The sequence below is a fragment of the Haliaeetus albicilla genome, chromosome 11 (assembly GCF_947461875.1).
Source record: "Haliaeetus albicilla chromosome 11, bHalAlb1.1, whole genome shotgun sequence".
Classification (NCBI taxonomy): Eukaryota; Metazoa; Chordata; class Aves; order Accipitriformes; family Accipitridae; genus Haliaeetus; species Haliaeetus albicilla.
The window spans coordinates 13800166-13818119 of record NC_091493.1 but is presented as its reverse complement, the minus strand read 5'-3'; the positions used below and the strand labels follow the sequence as shown (position 1 = coordinate 13818119).

The window sequence follows — 17954 nt, the reverse complement described above, 5'->3', positions numbered from 1 at the left end:
TTTGCTGCTTCAGAAGCAGGTTGTTCATTCTAAGTGAATATGATCATGTTCCCAAGAAGTCGATACTGAACAGTCCCCTAAATGTTACATGCTTGCTGGTCTGGAATTCTGCAGATCCCGTAGGTGCTATTTGCTTGTTGGTTTTTGAAAGCTTCATTTGTGGAAACTTCTTATTAACTAGTTATTTTTTCAAATTGACATTTTATTACCTTTAAAGTTCCGGTTTTCATGACTCTGATTCCAAAACTGCAGCACGGTACTAGGTAGCACTAGCAAGGTGTTTATGACTAGTAATAGCTTCTGTTTAGTTGTTAGGGTATTGCTAAACACTCTAGCACCAGGCTGGCATAGCAGTTGTGTTGAGAAGACAGACATGGACAACACAGCTTCTATTCTCTGCCCATTCCAGGATTTTTTTTTTTTTATGTTAATTTTTCTTTTTGTGCTTTCATTCTCCATCTGGAAAAGGAGCCCCAGGAATGGGGCTGGTAGCACTTGCGAAAACACAAGAGATTCTGTGAACATTACATCTGGTTGTAATTCTGGTTTCTTCAAACACAGTGCCATTTGACAGCACTGCAAGGCTGAGTGTATGTGTGTGTTAAGGTACATGGTTATTCTTATCCCACTTTGGTTTGCAGGACTTTTATGCTTTTGAGTGAGTATTCACCTCCAGCCATCAGGGCCCTGGTTTAGGCATGAGTGGCACTAAGTTGAGGAGTACTTAACTGGAGAGTTTTGTTTGTTTTGATTCCACTGTTGAATTTATGCTAATACTCAATTCAAGACAGCTGCTTGCATGAAACAGATCTTTGTCTTCTTTCATCTCTGTCATGAAATAGCCAAATTATGGAAACCAGCAGTATGGACCAAATAGCCAGTTTCCAAACCAGCCTGGTCAGTACCCCACTCCTAACCCTCCAAGACCCCTTACGTCTCCCAACTATCCTGGACAGAGGATGCCAAGCCAGCAAAACACAGGGCAGTACCCTCCTCCAACGGTCAACATGGGGCAGTATTACAAGGTAAGAATTTTTTAGATTATCTTGTTGCATTCTGGTAGACATTTATGAATTAAGTCACATTAATGACTTCATAGATACTACTTTTACGTAATTAAAGAGAGAAAAATGCACAGTGTTTTTACTAATGTTTTGGATATCACAGAATCAAGTCAATCAGCCAAGCTGCACTGTAACTTCAGAGCAGTTCATTAAGAAAATTGAATGTTACTGCAGCTCATTAGAGGCTTTCACAAGAAAATGTTGGGTTCACTTTAAAAAATAGCATGTAAAAAGAAGTACCTAATGGGATTCAGGTGTAATATTTTCACCTATTCATGGCACCCTGCAGGAATACAGCTTTGGAAATTTGTAATAAACAAGTTCCACATTGCAGCATCCTAATTTCAGACCTCCAGTGGTCACTGTTGGATTAAGCCAGCCCAAACTTAAAAGCTGTTCCAGCTGTAGAATTCATCGGTGAACTGAAGTCTGCATTATGTTCTTCGACCTCTCCCTCCCCTTTTCTCCTTTTCCCTCTGTGCTGATTGTTTTGGGCAAGAATTAGAATTGTTAAAATGTTGCCTAAAACCTGTTTAATGGCTACATCTTGAGCACTTTGTATTCTCCAAACTGAGTTTGTACTGAGGGCCTGCTGAGGTTTGAAGTCTTTCAAGTGCACACAAAAGTGATCTTTTGCATGGGGGTACTCCAGTGAGTATAAAAATGGGGAGGACCATCGATGGTCTGACCTGCTTTTAAAGCATTAGCTGTTGGAGTCTCTGGACTACGTTCTGATTTTGAATGGAGGCTGAAAGAATCTAAGTTGCACATTGGTGTTGCATTGGAATTGTTCTGGTATGACTCACACAGAACACACCATTGAAGAAAAAGGGAAAACAAAACCCTTTACTTTAGAGCATCTGTTCTACGTGCAACCAAGCTGTCCACTGTGGTACCCAAAGGAATGCCTGTTGCATCGTGGCAGGTTTTGCAGTACACTGCCAGGAATAACACGAGGAGGGGACAGATCCTCAACTACTGTAATTCCAGTGCAGTCACTTATGCTAAAATGACACCAGAAGATCACTGTGAAGTTTTTAAGTGGCAGATTTTTTTAATACATTTTAATGTGTTTATTTTAGATGGTGTTTGTTTTTTGTTTACAGGATAGTTCTAACAGGGAATCTGTGACCTTTCCAATGCATCCCCTATTTTGTATTCAAGTATCAACTGTTCTAGAAACAGAAAATAAGAGACCTTGTTAAGAAGGGAGATTATCCTGGCTAGGGGAAAAATTCCAGCTTGCAACAGACATGACCTGAACATTTGGATTCTAGTGGTTGTGGAGATAGTAACTGTATGTGTTAAAGAAAATAGCAAAGATGGTTGGAAATGTAAATGCTTAAGGTTTCAGAATGCAGCTTTCTTCTTATGTACTTTAGAGTATCCTAGGCTAGCAGTGCAGCATTTAGATACAGAATCAGATTTGAAGTCCTGATACTTTGGCTGTCTGTAAAGATTTTCATCTTCTGACACTTTCGTGTGTATGTGTTTATGGTACATGAGCTATTACAACAGAGTGCCATGCAATTGCAGTTTTGTTTAATGTCAGCTTTCTTCACATCATTGTTATTGGTTTATTCTGTTAACTGCAACCATCCCCTTAATTACAAGAAACAAAACCAATGGTGTCTTAATACTATAGCTACCATTTATACTTATCTCCTTTTTCTCTTAGTTTGTCTTATTCAGCAGCAAACTAAGAACAGAATCAAATTGTAGGTACACAGAATAAAAGACATCCCCTGACCCCCAGAGCTTTCATTCTGAGTAGATGAGTTGGATAGGGGTTGAAGAAAGGATAGATCGAAGTAAAAGGAACACAGACATTCTAATTGCATGTCTTTGGATTTTGTTTTTCATGTAGGCTTTTGTGCACTGGGGCTATTTTGGGAGGAAGCCAAAGAGATACAAAGGGCTGGGTGGGTTGTGGTGGTGTGGAAAAACTGAAGTGAATGGCTGGTTGGTTTTGGAAAGAGAGCGTTCAGAGGAACGTGATAAGCCTCTTGGCAGCCTTGCTTGTATCTGGTCATTGCCTGAATTAAGCTGGCTGGTCTGCTGGTTTCAGTTCCTGCTTTTCTTTCCTAGTCTGCCTCTTCCCCAAAGGCCTCATGGGACATCCTGTGGTTTCTTGCCCTTCTGGAGACAAAGGGGCCTCCCTACCTTGTTTGTAGTCTTTGGTGTTTGATAACAGTGCAGTTCACAAGGCTTATTATTCTTATTTTCAGACTGCAATAACAATGTGATTTTATTTATTTTCTAGCCATCAAGGCCTGTACCTGTGGCAAATTACCCTCATTCACCTGTTCCAGGAAACCCCACGCCACCTATGACTCCAGGGAGCAATATTCCTCCATACCTGTCACCTAACCAGGATGTCAAGCCACCATTCCCACCTGACATTAAACCAAATATCAATGCTTTACCACCACCTCCAAGTGAGTAGCAAACAGAATGCCCCCACAGTCATTTATCTTCCCTCTGTTCTCTGTCACGTACATTTCAGAGTCTGGAAACTAGCTCTGATTGCTGCTCTGGGAGAGGCACGGCTTGCTAAGTTGTGATAGGTGGGAGTGCACTCTGCAGGCTCGCTCACTAAAGCAAGTGGACAGGAAAGAAAAAGATTACTATCCCCTCCTAAAACAGAGTATCAGAAAAGTTCTTCCAGGTTAAACTTGCAAGGATTTTACTCCTGAAGTACTCCTTTGATATGCTTCCTGAAGATAAAACACTTGATTTTGGGTTGTGTTATGTGTGCTTGGTAGGCTTGTTTATTGTATGAACTTTCACTGTGATCTGTTCTGTTCAAGGGCAAAGCCATTCATTGAACATCACTGCAGAACAGCGTAAAATGTGAATATTTATAGCGGTGTCTCTATTGTGATCCATACAGGCTTCTTAAGAATATTCAGTAGTATGCCAAAAATGATATATGTTCCTTTCAAAGCCACTCAACATCACGGTTGTGTTTGGCTGGGAACAGGGCAGGAATAACAAGATCTCACTGGCTGTATACTAGCACAAGATATTTGAGGTTTTGAAGTGACTGATGAGCAATAGGAGATATCATTTACTAGGGAACTGGGAGAACCTTTATGTTTTCTGTAAAAAAACTGCTGCTGCATTAGCACTTTGCAACTGGTGTTTGGAGTTCAGGATAGCTGAAAAATGAAGTATAGGAAGGTGGCCTGCAGTATTATTTGGGCAAGAACACAGCATTTAAAGACATATGACTTCATAGATTAGCTGTAAACTACCACAAAACCTCCTTTTATGAGATCAGATAGTAACTGAATACCAGTGTCTTTGTTCATTGGTTAGTTTCAGCTGATGAAACTGTTGGAACTAATTGGGTAATGTTGATCCCAGTTCAAAGCGAGGAAAATAAGCATTATCACAGTTTGCCATAATGAAGAGATTTGTTGTCAGTCTTCTGCCAACAGAGTAAGCCTCAATACAGAACCTGTCCAATAATAAAAAACAGGAATTCTTGCCATGTCTGGTTTCTGTTTGTGGCTGGAATGCTAAGGTCCTAATGTTAAGTGTGGGAGAATGGAAGACTTTGGTTTGCCATCGCTGTCAGTTTAAGCCCTGTCACTTGTATCAGTTAGATGATGTAGTTACTTGTGATTTTCTTTTCTGTGTGTATGAACCTGCTAAGTTAGACCCAGTAGCAGATCACTGTGCCATTTGTTACTATTTTGTATAAATATACACATTATTATTGCACTGCAGATGCTAAAGGGAAAGTTCACGCTTTCTCTCCCTCTTCGATCCCAGCCAACCACAATGATGAGCTGCGTCTGACATTTCCCGTGAGAGATGGTGTTGTACTGGAGCCCTTCCGGCTGGAACACAACCTGGCAGTCAGTAACCATGTCTTTCACTTACGGCCAACTGTTCATCAGACTCTGATGTGGAGGTAAGCTCAGACTTGCTGTGAGGAAGTCTTGCACTCAGTGGTGGAGGAGTGGCAGGCCAGATGAACTTCATTTAGGTTTGCCATGAATTTAGCTTTAAAAATTGTGGCCTAGATAGGAAAAATGCCCTTTAGACTCACAGATACTCTCACCTGTCACTTTCCAGAGACAACACGTTCTAAAATGCTTCCTGATCTGTGTTGCATCTCCTTGCTGATAGCATATGGCAGATAGTATTTGAAAAATCACTGCAACTGTTCCGTCATTTCTGCTCTGGGTGTAATGGGTGTGGGACGTGCACGACTGATGCCGTTACAAACTTCCATTTAGGAGACTCTGAAGTCCTAGGTGCTTTGTGACCTGTGAAATGTTAGTTGCAGGAGTAACTATGCAGGGCTGTTACAGTTTATGCTTAAATTAAATGGTGCAGAGTATCTGATAATGAAAAATAACACACTAATGAAGGACCTGATTTGGAGGCTTGGTAAAATCATTTGGAAAGACAAGTGCTTAAATCCTCCGAACTTTAGAAACTAAGTTCTGAAATTCCCCCTCTCCTGTGACTCCATAAGTAAGGACAGGTCAGAAATATTGGAGCATAGCTTTCCACATACAAAGGCTTCTGGTTTTCACTTACAGCAAGTACTACTTTCCAGCACAGAGGAATAGTTTTCCTAGGTGGTACCTTCCTGCGTTTAATGTAGATCTGCATAAGTGATTCCAAGTTATGTCCTGATTCCACCATGCTTGTGGAAGGGCTTTAGATGAAATGACAAATCAGACCCTTAATTTTTTTTTATATATATTTTCAAATACCACAGAATAATTTTGTCTCCTTGTTCTGTTTTTCTCAGAAAGCATCTCAGTGTTTTTCCTGGCCGCTGATGACATTGTTTGAGTCTGTCTCTGTGCGCTGGGGGGGGGCTGGTTAGTTGCTCAGCATCTTGTATGGAGGTTGTTTCACAGGTGTAGCAGCTGAGATGGTAAAATGCAGCATCTTGAGCACATTTTCTGTTACGCCTGCCTCACTTTCAGTTTCTTCCTGAGCCTGGACCACGGACCCCCTGACCTTAATGGAAGTGATAACTTGTAGCTTCAGCTTCTTTTCCTGTTAGGATCTTCCTCCCATTCACTGGAATCCACTTGAGACTTCTGTTTCCATGGTGTGGAAGGCATGAGGTGGGCAGAGAGGTGCACTCAGTTCCATGCCCCAGGGGCAAACTCTGGCTCTAAAGCTTGATGTGGGATGCAGAATTCCTTGCTGCCACGGTGCCCCCCTACCCTGAGGTAGCCTGGGATTTGGAAGGGAGAGAGATTGCAGGCAGACCACATCCAATAATTAACACCTAACTTTGAGGTCAGTTATTGCTTACTTGCATTTCATTATCATGGAGTACTCGCAGCAGAGGGAGTTTTGGCAGTTATTTGTCGGTTCTTATTAATAAGTAATCACTAGTGGGGATTGTGCTGGCTCATTCAGTAGATTTATAGTGCTGCACTGAGGCATGAGGCTGTTTCTTAATATCTGTTCTTTCTTTCTTTCTTCCTTAGCTCACCAAACACATAGCCTTTATTTAAACTTATTTTAATGAAGACTCATAGGTAAACTGTGCTCAGGTCTGCTGTTTTGAAAAGCTTGTTAATAGTGGGGAGAACGGATGGTCCTGTAATGAAGTCATTTCACATTTAACTCAGGGCTGGATGGATTCCAGAAAAACGAATTAGTCACATGTGTGGATGGATTTTGGTTTTATAGAGAATGGTGGAATCGAGCCAATTCTTAGTATTTTTCTGCCAGTTAAAATATTCGGCAAAACGTCTCACATGTACACACATAATTAATAGCAATGCAACTATTTTTCTTCCCGCTGGGAACTTTTCATGGTTACAAGAAACAGAAAGGTTGAAGGCAGGGAAAATGTTGCCTTGAAGCTGGTTCAGTCTTAGCACTGCTCAGTTATTAATAGCGTCCCATGGTGGAGACACTGCATGCTAAGAACAAGAGGGTCTCCTGAGCTCTGTCACTGCTCTGTGACATCCAGCAGGCCTGCTCAGAGTCCTCGGGAGCACACGTAATCTGCTTGGTTTTTATATCAGAGGTACCAAACCTTGCTTCCCTCTGGGTTTGGGTGACTGCAGTGTGTTCTTGTGAGGTGAGAATCTCCAGTGGATCTTGCAGACAGAGCTTTCAAAAAATTCTTAATAAAATACTGAAAAAAACCCCTGGAAAGACTTAATATAGATGGATTATGTTGAAAGGTCAGGTAATTTGTATTCTATACCTTTCTTTTTAAAAAACCCCACGTTTTTATCCAGTGCTAAATCTTGATGTTTTGAAATCCAGAAAAGACAATATTAGGTCAGAATTGAAATCTCTGGTTTTGGGTACGGAAAATGGCAGTTAAGGTGATGATCTCCTGAATGAGTTGTTCCTCATGGATCATACAATGATATCTTCCTTCAGGCAAGATGAAGAAATGAGCACCTAGATTTTCAAGCATAAAAGATAAACATTTGGCTGTCTTTTGCTGTCATGAACAGCAGTATCCTGACATTTCAGTTCAGTTCTTCATGTTCTTTTGAATTTCTTCTTCGAATTACTCATTCCTAACACAAGGTTAACATCCATGTATGAAACTGAAGTCATAGTCTCTACCCACTTAATTTGTGATTAACTTAATCTCAGCCTCTTCCTTTTTTGGAGGTGTTACAAAACTAATTTTTGAGGAGCTAAATAGCATGTGGAAGTTATTATTAGAGAGGTGGGAGGAATTCATGCTCTGAAAGAAGGTCTAAATTGGGTAGATTTAATCCACAGCTGTGTTAATTGGGAATCACAGAAACAAAGGGGGTGAGATACAGAGGTCATTCTATTTTAGTTGATTTACCTGTTCCAAGGCAGGATTAGCTGTACCTGTATTTTGTCTGACAAGTGTTCATTCAAGTGTTCTTTTAAATGCTCTAAAGTAGTGAAGAACCCACAGTCTTCCAGCACAACCCACTGCAGCGTATCACTTTCTTGTTCTTAACTCTTAACACACAGGAAGGACCTACCTGATGTTAAAATTTTTCTTTCTGCAGGATCATTCCGTGGTCTAGTTTTGCAGAGTGGTTTGAGATGTTCCCTTGGGAAGTCCCTTATAAGTGTAAAACATTAACAACAACTTTGTGGCATGCTTGCATCATTAATTCATCATGACTTACTTCTGTTAAGGGCTTTTATGAAGAAAGTATATTATGTAATTCACTGGCAATAATTCTAGAAGAATAATCTGATTGATAAAGAAAAAGTATTCCTAGCATCAAAACAATCTCCCTCTGCAATGTGAAAGCAAAGTTAAAGGACAATTTATTGGTTGTTGTACAGGTCTGACTTGGAATTACAGTTCAAGTGCTATCACCATGAAGACAGACAAATGAACACAAACTGGCCAGCTTCAGTCCAGGTCAGCGTTAATGCAACCCCACTTACCATTGAACGTGGTGACAACAAGACATCTCATAAACCTCTGCACCTAAAGCACGTCTGCCAGCCAGGAAGAAACACGATTCAAATTACAGTCACAGCATGTTGTTGTGTAAGTACACTGAGCTCATGGCTGCAGCTGCTGATGCTGAGTTTGCTATTTAGTACAGTTTGCAAATGTTGCCTTAGCTGAAAGAGCCTTACTCTCATTTTTTTCCATGCATTTTTCTGGTAAGGTGCTTGTTTGATGATGTTGACACAGTCAGAGTGCTAATATGGAAATTTTTGCTGCTGAATTATTGCAGAATATAGTGGTGTCTTTCTGATGTCTCTGAAAAGACTTGTGGTCTAGGGGAGGAAGGAAGTTTGATCTCCTGCCTATTTAGCATGTGCCTGTGTAACAAGGCAGCTAAAGTGTATTAATGTAGAAGCAGATTATTGTGATGCAGACTGTTGTCCGGTAATAATTTCATTTACTTAGGCTATTAAACTGTGTTTGGTTTGACATGAGAACATCAACACCATAATCATTGATGGTGGTGATGATTTTTTCAAATAGCTTTTCAGATGAAAAAATTCATATTCCGTGATGCAGTCTAGACCATGCAACTTTCCCCTTTCTCCTTTTCCATGGTTTAGTTACTCTCAGAGACAAGTACTGTATTTTTAATGCAGACTGTTGCATACACACAGTCTGAGCTTTTGACTGTTCTGTTGTCAGTGACAAGAAAGAGAGCTGCTACCTCTCCCAAGGTCACAGTGTGAAGCACTTTGACAAGAGGCCATCCACCCATTTTGCTTTACTTCGCACTGATGTTTCTCCGCATAATGTCATTTATCTGGTGGCTAAGAGTAGGGGCAGCATCCTGTGAATCCACAACGAGCTCTGTGTTGGGGAAGAAGATTCAGTTGGTTCCAGACACATCAGTAGCAAATTGTTTTTGCAACTTCCGATGTACTCTGAGGGCAGGCAGGTAGGCTAGACGGTGTCAAAGAATCCAGAGTTTTAAAAATAAACCCTGACGTCAGTGATTAATATGTCAGCCCTATGTATTCTGAATATTAAGGAGGGAGAAAATGCAGAAAAACTTCGCTTTTTTTTAAAGCCCTTGTATACATTATGCTCCTGGAGCACAGAATAACACACTGCACAGTGTGCAGAATATCCCTAAGGGAGTGCATGTGCGCAGCAGAGCAGAACTGGCTTTCATATTTAAGCATCAGGCTCTTATGGAAGCCATGTGTCCAAGGGAAGAATGCAGCTCTGTTCAGCAGTGTATTTACTATGTGCGGTTGGTTCTCTTGGTAATGAAATGCATTTTCTTTCAGTCACACTTGTTCGTGTTGCAGTTAGTACACCGGCCATCAGTTCGCTCCGTACTTCAAGGTCTACTAAAGAAACGCCTCCTTCCAGCAGAACATTGTATCACTAAGAGTGAGTTTTCATTTTGTGTGGGTGATGACTTTCCAGAATGCCTATGTTCATTTGTGATACGGTATTTCTACACAAGAGTTACTTGCTTATTGAAAACCTTAAGCTGTACTTGTCAGGAATTTCCAGAACATCATGTGCATAGATTAAATCCTCGGTATCCTCAAATGTTGAGGGCTATTTGGGTGGGGGTAACAAAATACCAAGGACATAAGCTTAGTTCCCAATGAGGACTCTCCCATTCCAGGAGAATCTCTCTGGCTTTTCCCCCATATTCGTTTTTGACTTACCTAAAAGCCCCCTGTATAAGGATTATTCTGTTTTTATTTAGGGCTGCTTTAACTGCTTGTATGGCACTTTATTTTGTTGAGGGTATAGCTGATATGCATGTGTGTGATGGTTTGTTCAGGAGAATGTTCTAAATTACACAGAATACACCTATGTGGATAAATTGTCCATTAAATTGGCCCTTAAATGTTGAAGTGTTGGTCTTTCAGATTTCTATGTTAGAATTTACAGTACACATGTGTTTTCTCACACATACACATACCCTCTTCCTAAACAGTAAAGAGGAACTTCAGTAGCGTAGCCGCTTCCTCTGGCAATGCGACACTAAACGGGGAAGATGGAGTAGAGCAAACTGCTATTAAAGTGTCTCTGAAGTGTCCGATCACATTCCGGCGGATTCAGCTTCCAGCAAGGGGTCACGATTGCAAGCATGTACAAGTGAGTAGATGCCAGTGGTCTGGTAGTATTCCCTCAGCCATGTGTTGCTACCTTACCTTTAGCTTGGTTATTGTATGAGAGAGCCTAATGAAATGGGATTTCTTTGTGTCTATCAACCTATATAATTAACTATATATATATGTTTAATGTAGAGGGAGAAAGTAAGCTATTTGGTTTAGTTTTCAGTGCTAGTAGGCTTTTTTCATGGCAGTTTTACTTTTGTCCAACTGATTCAGTTAATACAGTATTTTCCCTCGATTTCCTCTTTTTTCCCACCCCCACCCCCCCCTTCTTTATTTCTTTTTGATACCTAGTGCTTTGATCTGGAATCTTACTTGCAACTGAACTGTGAAAGAGGAACTTGGAGGTGTCCGGTATGCAAGTAAGTGCAACCATACTACATGAAATGCAGTTGTACACGATTTGACCAAATTCAGATCATATTTAAGGTCATGGAGGGGAGAAAAAGGAAGAGCTAGCATTAAGACCAATAAGAATTCTGCAATATTTCATAAATTGAAGAAACACCCTGGATTATTAGAAATTTAAAAGCAGATAACGAGATATTTTCTCACAAAATACATCATCTGTGAGCTCTTGTTACAGGCTATCAATGGGTTGTGCAGAGTTCAAAAGAAGCTCAAATATTTACGTTGATAAGACAGATATCTGTATAAAAGAATGAACTGCAAGTTTGTCTTCCCCTAGATTATGAAATATAGGCAACTACCAGACAACAACAAGCTATGGCAAAAGAATGGATAATCTATTCTAGAGTTATTCTTGTATAATTTTAATGTTGTAATGCCCACATTACTGAAATTCGAATATGTAGATACTAAAGTGTTCAGCATCCAGCTGAACATTAAGTAAGGATGCCAAATAACTGTCTCGGGTACTGTGCTTTGAGTCACAGATATGCAGTTAATGGCAGTGTTCGAGGAGAAGGGGAATTTTGGAGACTGCAACATTACCCAGTAATTAGGTAGCAATGACGTTGGATCCTCCAAGGTCAAAGTCAACATCCAGTGCAAATTAAAGTGTGAGCAGAAAGCAGGAAGAATTCTAGTGCAGAATAAGGCTGATTTTAGAAAAGGTAAAAGATTTCTAAGGAGCAAAAGTTTGGAGTGATTGCTTAAAGGAGAAGAGGGATACCTTGGCATACTTTCAAGCTTATGCTTTGACCAGAGAGCTGGTATACTGCAGAAGAAATGGAACAGAAAGCTTGGAAGTGGTTACAGACTGCCCGTTCTTACGTTTAAACGGGCAGAAAGAATCGCAGAATGTCTGCAGGCCAGTTCAGTGTCTGTAACCTACTGTGCTCAGCCCACAGGGTTACGAGTTTGTTGCAGCCTCAGCTGAGGAGCCAGGGCTCTTTAGCTCAAGCAGCTGTAGCTGTAGCAGCTTGTGCTTCAGCTCTGCAAGTCTCCAGTTCAATCCCTGCTGCACCAGCTGATGTTTGGTATAAACAGGAGTGGAGATTGGCCATTCTATCTGCTTCTGTTGACACTGCAGGCTTGAGATGAGCTTGTTTCAATGACTATCCATGATTGGTACATATCCTAAAGTGCAGGTGATTTCTCTGAACTGCCTGAATCTTACCTGTCTTCTAAGTCAGGCTAAAAATATCACAAGAACTAGATGTCTTGTTTCTTAATTTATGTATTCATGCATCCAGGCCAAAATTTTTGTCCTGTTTCTCTGAGTCTGAGTACCTACATTCAGACCTAAGTGCCTATGTAACTAACTCATTTCCACATTTGTTTTGTTCTGTCCCCATCTGTGCTGATCTTAAGTAAAATAGCTATAAGATGTAGTTACTTTGAAGCTGTGTTACTGTGTAGCTCAAAAAAAAAAGATCTAATTTGAAAACCCAGTGCTAGCTGATGTTCACAGGAGAGATGTGCTATGTTTGAAAAGCCTTTAAATTCACAGTATATTTTACTAAAAATTATTTAAAGGATGTGAACAGCTTGTGGACACACACAAGTAGATGTATCCTTATCTCATCTGTTTGATGTAGAATGCTATTATGCTGGTAATCCAAATGTAGAACTAAAACTGTTTGCCCCAAATCATTCCTAAATTATGTGTTACAGATAGTAAGTTGCTGGGTTCTGGTCTGCTGATTTCATCATTAACCTATCCTTCTTCCATCCCTATCTTACACATGTGTAGCGATATTCTAACATGAGGTTTGGGTTTTTTTTCCTTTCTAGTAAAACCGCTCTGCTAGAGGGCTTGGAGGTTGACCAGTACATGTGGGGTATTCTGAACGCTATACAAAAGTAAGTGAACTTACTTATTTCTGATATCCAAGACCAAGCAATTAGGAGATATGTTAATGAGTACTGAGATAGTCACGCCAAAGTAAGTCTTAGTGATTGAACTTGAATATTCTATTTCATGGCTCCTTGGTGGAGTTAGTGGTACAGTGAATGAGTTTCCATCTACTTAATAGATCTTTTTTTTGCGTTATCTTTTGATGGCAGCCTCACCAATGAGGCAGAGGCAAGAGTGGGAATGGAGAATTGAATGATTTCTCGTATTTACAAGTAGTCCCTCTGATTCACATGTGGCAGACCACATAGATATGTTTGGATTTTGTTGTGTGGATAAACAGAGAAATGTGCTCTCACAGTTGCCTTTTTTAAAACTGGCTTTCAGCACACACTTGAGGACTTGAAAGATCTTGAGGTTGTATTATACTAGAGCATTTCAGAACATTTGCTACCATGCATATTCTTATGGAAACTTCAGCAGAATTGATTAAGAAAAAATAATAATAAATTAATTTGCTAAAATTTTCACATTATTTTACAGCTCAGAGTTTGAAGAAGTTACCATTGATCCAACTTGCAGTTGGAGGCCAGTCCCTATAAAGTCAGATATTCACATCAAAGATGACCCAGATGGCATTCCCTCAAAGAGATTTAAGACCATGAGTCCAAGCCAGATGATCATGCCAAATGTGATGGAGATGATTGCAGCTTTGGGTCCTGGCCCATCACCTTACCCATCCCTACCCCCTCCTCCAGGAGGCAACAGCTCCACTGAATATGGTAACCAAGGTTAGTTTTACAGCTTTGTGCACCCAGGCGGTCACTCTAGAAGTCAGTGGTTCAGGCAGTTTTGTTATTCAGGTATGTCAGTGCATCTTCTCAGAAAGATGCATAAGGAAAGCAAATTGTATGGCTGCAATTCTGAAATTGTGCATCAGTCTTTTCATTTAAGGTTCCTGTTTAGAGGAAAATATATTTTAGTAAGGAAATTGGTGCTTGTCATATTTATTGCTGTGCAGCCCTCCCTGAATCCACATTGTATGTTACCCTATGTATTCATGGCCTGCCACAATATACATCTTTCCTCATTTTTTCTGTCCATTTTCCTTTTGTTCCATTCTCATTCAAGTGAAGGCTCCTAGTGCTACAGAAGTGACAAAGTAGAGAACCTGACCCATTAACCCTGCTACCTGGGCCACTAAGTTTAACTTGTGGCCGAGTGGGTGACATTTGGTAGGCCACCCAGAAAGTGGATGACTTTTAACTGCTTTGCAAACACGTTTGCATTAGAAAATTACTTTTGAGTTTCTCTACCCATGTGCTGCCAGATTGTATTTAGTTCCCTGTTTCTCTGGCAGCGGAGATACATTTTCAAATGACTGGTATATTGTGAATAACTTAATTATGGTGACAATTCTGAAAATATGAAACCAGAGACTGTTTCTTTTGCAAGTAATATGATATGACTCAGTTCAGCTTTGGGAAAAGACCAACTGTTCACACCATCAGAATCCCCAAATTGATTACAAGGTGATATATGTGCTTTTTGCAGGCATTTGAAGAAAAATATAGATTGCATGCAAAATATGGTTAATTTGCTCCAATGACTGCAAAACTGATGACAGATGATAAAACTTTTTCAGTTTTCAGACAGATGAATGATTACTATAACAATGCCAAGAGCACTGAATCACAAATTTTTCACTTGTTTAGTAGGAGTGAAGTGCAGTCAGAGCATGAGAACAGAGCCATCTATTCTTCATCATCTTTCTAGCTTATAATTGGGAATGGACAGGGTAGTCACATGAAGTGGGGTTTAGGGTTTGTGTAACGACTGCTGCCTAGACTGTTACTTCCCTGCCTTCCCCTGTGGATCCTGTAGCAGAGGTAGTCATTGCTTCTCGGGGCCCTGACTCATGAACGGCAGGTGGAACCCACGCTCTCCTGTTTCCCCTGCAGTAAACATATCAATCCAGAGCACCAGATTATCCTAAATTTCTTTATAGGCCTGTCCCTCAGCATGTGGCAAAACTCTTCCCCCAGAGGAGGGCATGCTGCTGTGTGGCTGTAACTCCCTGTGCATACTGCCTTGCGTCTTCATTCTCCATCAATGTGTGCAATGAAAGTTAGTGTTTAGAATTAGGTGATGTCCTCTGATTAACAGTACTCTAGAGCAAAGTAGTAGTAGTAGTACTGCTGTCATTCATGTTTGTTTATTTGGGTTTTACAGTAAGCATACTGGAGTTTAATTTGCAAATATAACAAGTACTCAGTAACACAAGACCTTATTCCAGCTCACTGCTATTAAATCTTTCCTGAGAAGCAAGGCAAGACCAGCTATATTCTGTGAGACTCATCCAGTTTGCAGATTAACAAAATGAGAATTAGTAAGGCTCTGCAGTATTTACATGATAGATCAAAGTCCTGACTTCTTTGAGAAATACTCTTACATGGCTAATGACTTCTATTCCTCTGAGATTAAACTTCTGCTTGTGAAGCTGTGCTAAAGAGCAAATGATGCAGCTACTTCAGTTTGTCAAACTCCCTTCTTGACTTGAACATTTAAAGCTGCTGTACTTCAGCTGATGAACTGCAGCCTCTTTGTGCAAGCTCCAAAGCTATTCTATTATTCCAGAGCTCAGTATCATCCAACTCAGTTGTTTATACGAAATAGCTGAATGGCTTTAGTTCAATTTTTGCTGTTCATGGCAAATAAGCCACCAGAGTTGGTATCTCAGTTGGAAGTGTTAACAGAGGGATCTGGACAGAAAAAATACGGAGAGTAAAATCCCTGTATTGGGATACACGCTTGCTTTAGAATTCAAGTGAAGATCACTGGGCTGAGGTGGGACGGATCAAAACATACTAATGATGGTTATACAGTACTTGTCCTGCAGATCATCAGGGGACTCCAGGCTTGTTGCTAGATGGTAGATGTGTGGGGGTAAGTCCAGATCATTTATTCTGAATTGGTGTGAAATTTTTCTGCTTTGGAGAACATTGTTTCAGACTAAAGTTAGGTGAATTTCATAAATTCACTAGTTTTTCATTACGAGCATACATATCCACATGCTGAAACACAGGCTACAGGCAGCCAGTTTGTAACTCTGAAAATGAGACAAGTAGATCCAAGAGGGGAAAATCGATGTTACATTTGCAGACAGTCAAGTGAATTTTACTAGGTTTTGTGGGAGCAAGGAGAATTACATCACAAACCCCAATTAGACATGAAGGCCTCTTTTGTGTTATCTTAATGGAAGTTGCCTGTTTATACTGCAGAAGAAGAGATAAAATAGATGCTATGCTATGAACTGGTACTATGGCATCTTCCTGATACAGTTCTGTCAATTAGCTTCATCAGAAACTGAAGCGATGCTACAATCTTACTAAGTGCATAGAAGCATAGACATAAATAACACAGGTGTCCTATAAATAATTTTGGACTTAGGCAGTCTCAGTTGCACTAAGATGCTTCCAGATTGCAAATATTCCATAGAATAAAATATCCCTTTCACTTCTCAATTTGGTTAAGTTTATGTGGTGACTTGACAGTGGTTTTTCAAAATGCCAGCAGTTTTCAATTAGTTACAACATGTACCTGAATTATTATAGCAGACAGTATTTGAAAGCTGAGTGATGTTTTTTCCTCCCTATTCCTCCAGTTCACTCCAGCAGCGGGGAGCACAGTGTTGTCACATTCAGCATGGCAGTTGCCCTGTGCTGTGCACATGCCACACAGCTTTTGCAAGATACTCTGAGATATCAATGTTGGGAAACAAATAGTTTCTTTCATGTCACATCTGTTTCTCTTTTAGGCAACAGTTACCAAGGTCATGGCAATTTTGACTTCCCGCATGGGAATCCCGGTGGCACGTCTATGAATGACTTCATGCATGGGCCACAGCTGTCACATCCCCCAGACATGCCGAGCAGCATGGCAGCTCTCGACAAACCTCTCAGTCACCCCATGCAGGAATCTGTAAGTAATGGTGCTGTGGATATAGGTTGTTCTTTGTGGGTGTAAGGAGCTCTCATCCAGCTAACGGACTTGCCTTGTGAACTGCTTTTACTCTTTGTGGATTCCTCACTTTGGAAGTTTGTGAAACAGAGTAGTCCTGAGAAATGCCAAAAATGCCATTTTTAGTTTCTGGCCTTTTCGAGTTTCTGGAGAAGCATTTCTGAGCTTTTCAAATTGTCATTTAAGTTTGTTTATCTGAAAGAGACAACCTGGCTTGGTGTGCTTGTGTTAATCATTGTGCTTTGCTCTGACACCTGAAAAAAACTAGACTTCATTCCCTAGGCCAGCAGGGTCTGTGAATATCCATCTTCAGCAGACAGCTTGTTATAGCAAGACATTGACTGACTTCAAAGCAGGGACAATATCTTCCCTGGCTTTGTCCCTGAGGGCAAAATTTGCATCAAAGCATTTTGAGAGGGAATTCTACCCAAGTAGCATGAAAGGCACCTTTAAGCTGTTGGGAATAGGACAAGCCTGTAGATTACAAGGAGAGACGCTGCCAGTGGTCTGAGAGTGTATCAGTGTAAGAGACTACAAAATGGAGGTTCCTCAGGCCTCAGATGGAGAGGCAGAACTGTGCATTGGAAAAGCAGCTTGCTCAGAGCACTGGGTTATATATACAGAACTTTATATATCTCCAGAAAATGCGGTACTGCAGCAGCTAGGTGATAGAGAAGCTACCAGCAGCATTTTAGCTCTTAGGCATGGCTAGTCATCTATTTTAACTTGGGGGTGGGGGTGGGGGTGTATACATCCTTTTATATTCATTTAAGCTACAGGGCAGGGGCTTTATAGTGTGCTGTTACTGCACAGGAAGGATGTTTAACTTGACAAGTCATCTGTGCCATGTCTTTAGTGAATACTAGAAAGTACAATTTCAGAATGTAATGAGGAAATGTGGTAGCAGATGCTCAGCAAAAGCCTGCTCAGTCAATGTCTCCTCTAACTGGCAGTGGGTTTTCCAAGGAGGATGGTGAGAAATAGGAAGAGAGTGAAGAGAGGGTTCTTGGTATAGCTTGGAGAGAGCCCAAGTAACAAGACTGTCT

General features: G+C 40.6%; 1 protein-coding gene across 12 annotated transcripts in view; it reads left to right on the top strand.

Annotated features, from left to right (window-relative positions):
- The window catches only part of ZMIZ1 (zinc finger MIZ-type containing 1), a 361777-nt gene that overhangs the window by 330695 nt on the left and 13128 nt on the right, over positions 1-17954 (top strand). For 10 of the 12 annotated variants that reach the window (XR_011326825.1, XM_069796192.1, XM_069796196.1 and 7 more), the window contains 10 exons: positions 843-1025; positions 3328-3502; positions 4800-4986; positions 8352-8562; positions 9780-9885; positions 10448-10608; positions 10923-10990; positions 12828-12896; positions 13432-13679; positions 16706-16869. Coding sequence is in view for 11 of the 12 variants with exons in the window: in XM_069796192.1 (XP_069652293.1) it covers positions 843-1025; positions 3328-3502; positions 4800-4986; positions 8352-8562; positions 9780-9885; positions 10448-10608; positions 10923-10990; positions 12828-12896; positions 13432-13679; positions 16706-16869 (1572 nt within the window). In the remaining variant the exon portion in view is untranslated. The remainder of the gene's footprint in view (positions 1-842; positions 1026-3327; positions 3503-4799; positions 4987-8351; positions 8563-9779; positions 9886-10447; positions 10609-10922; positions 10991-12827; positions 12897-13431; positions 13680-16705; positions 16870-17954) is intronic. The other 2 variants (XM_069796202.1, XM_069796197.1) reach the window with 1 other exon arrangement.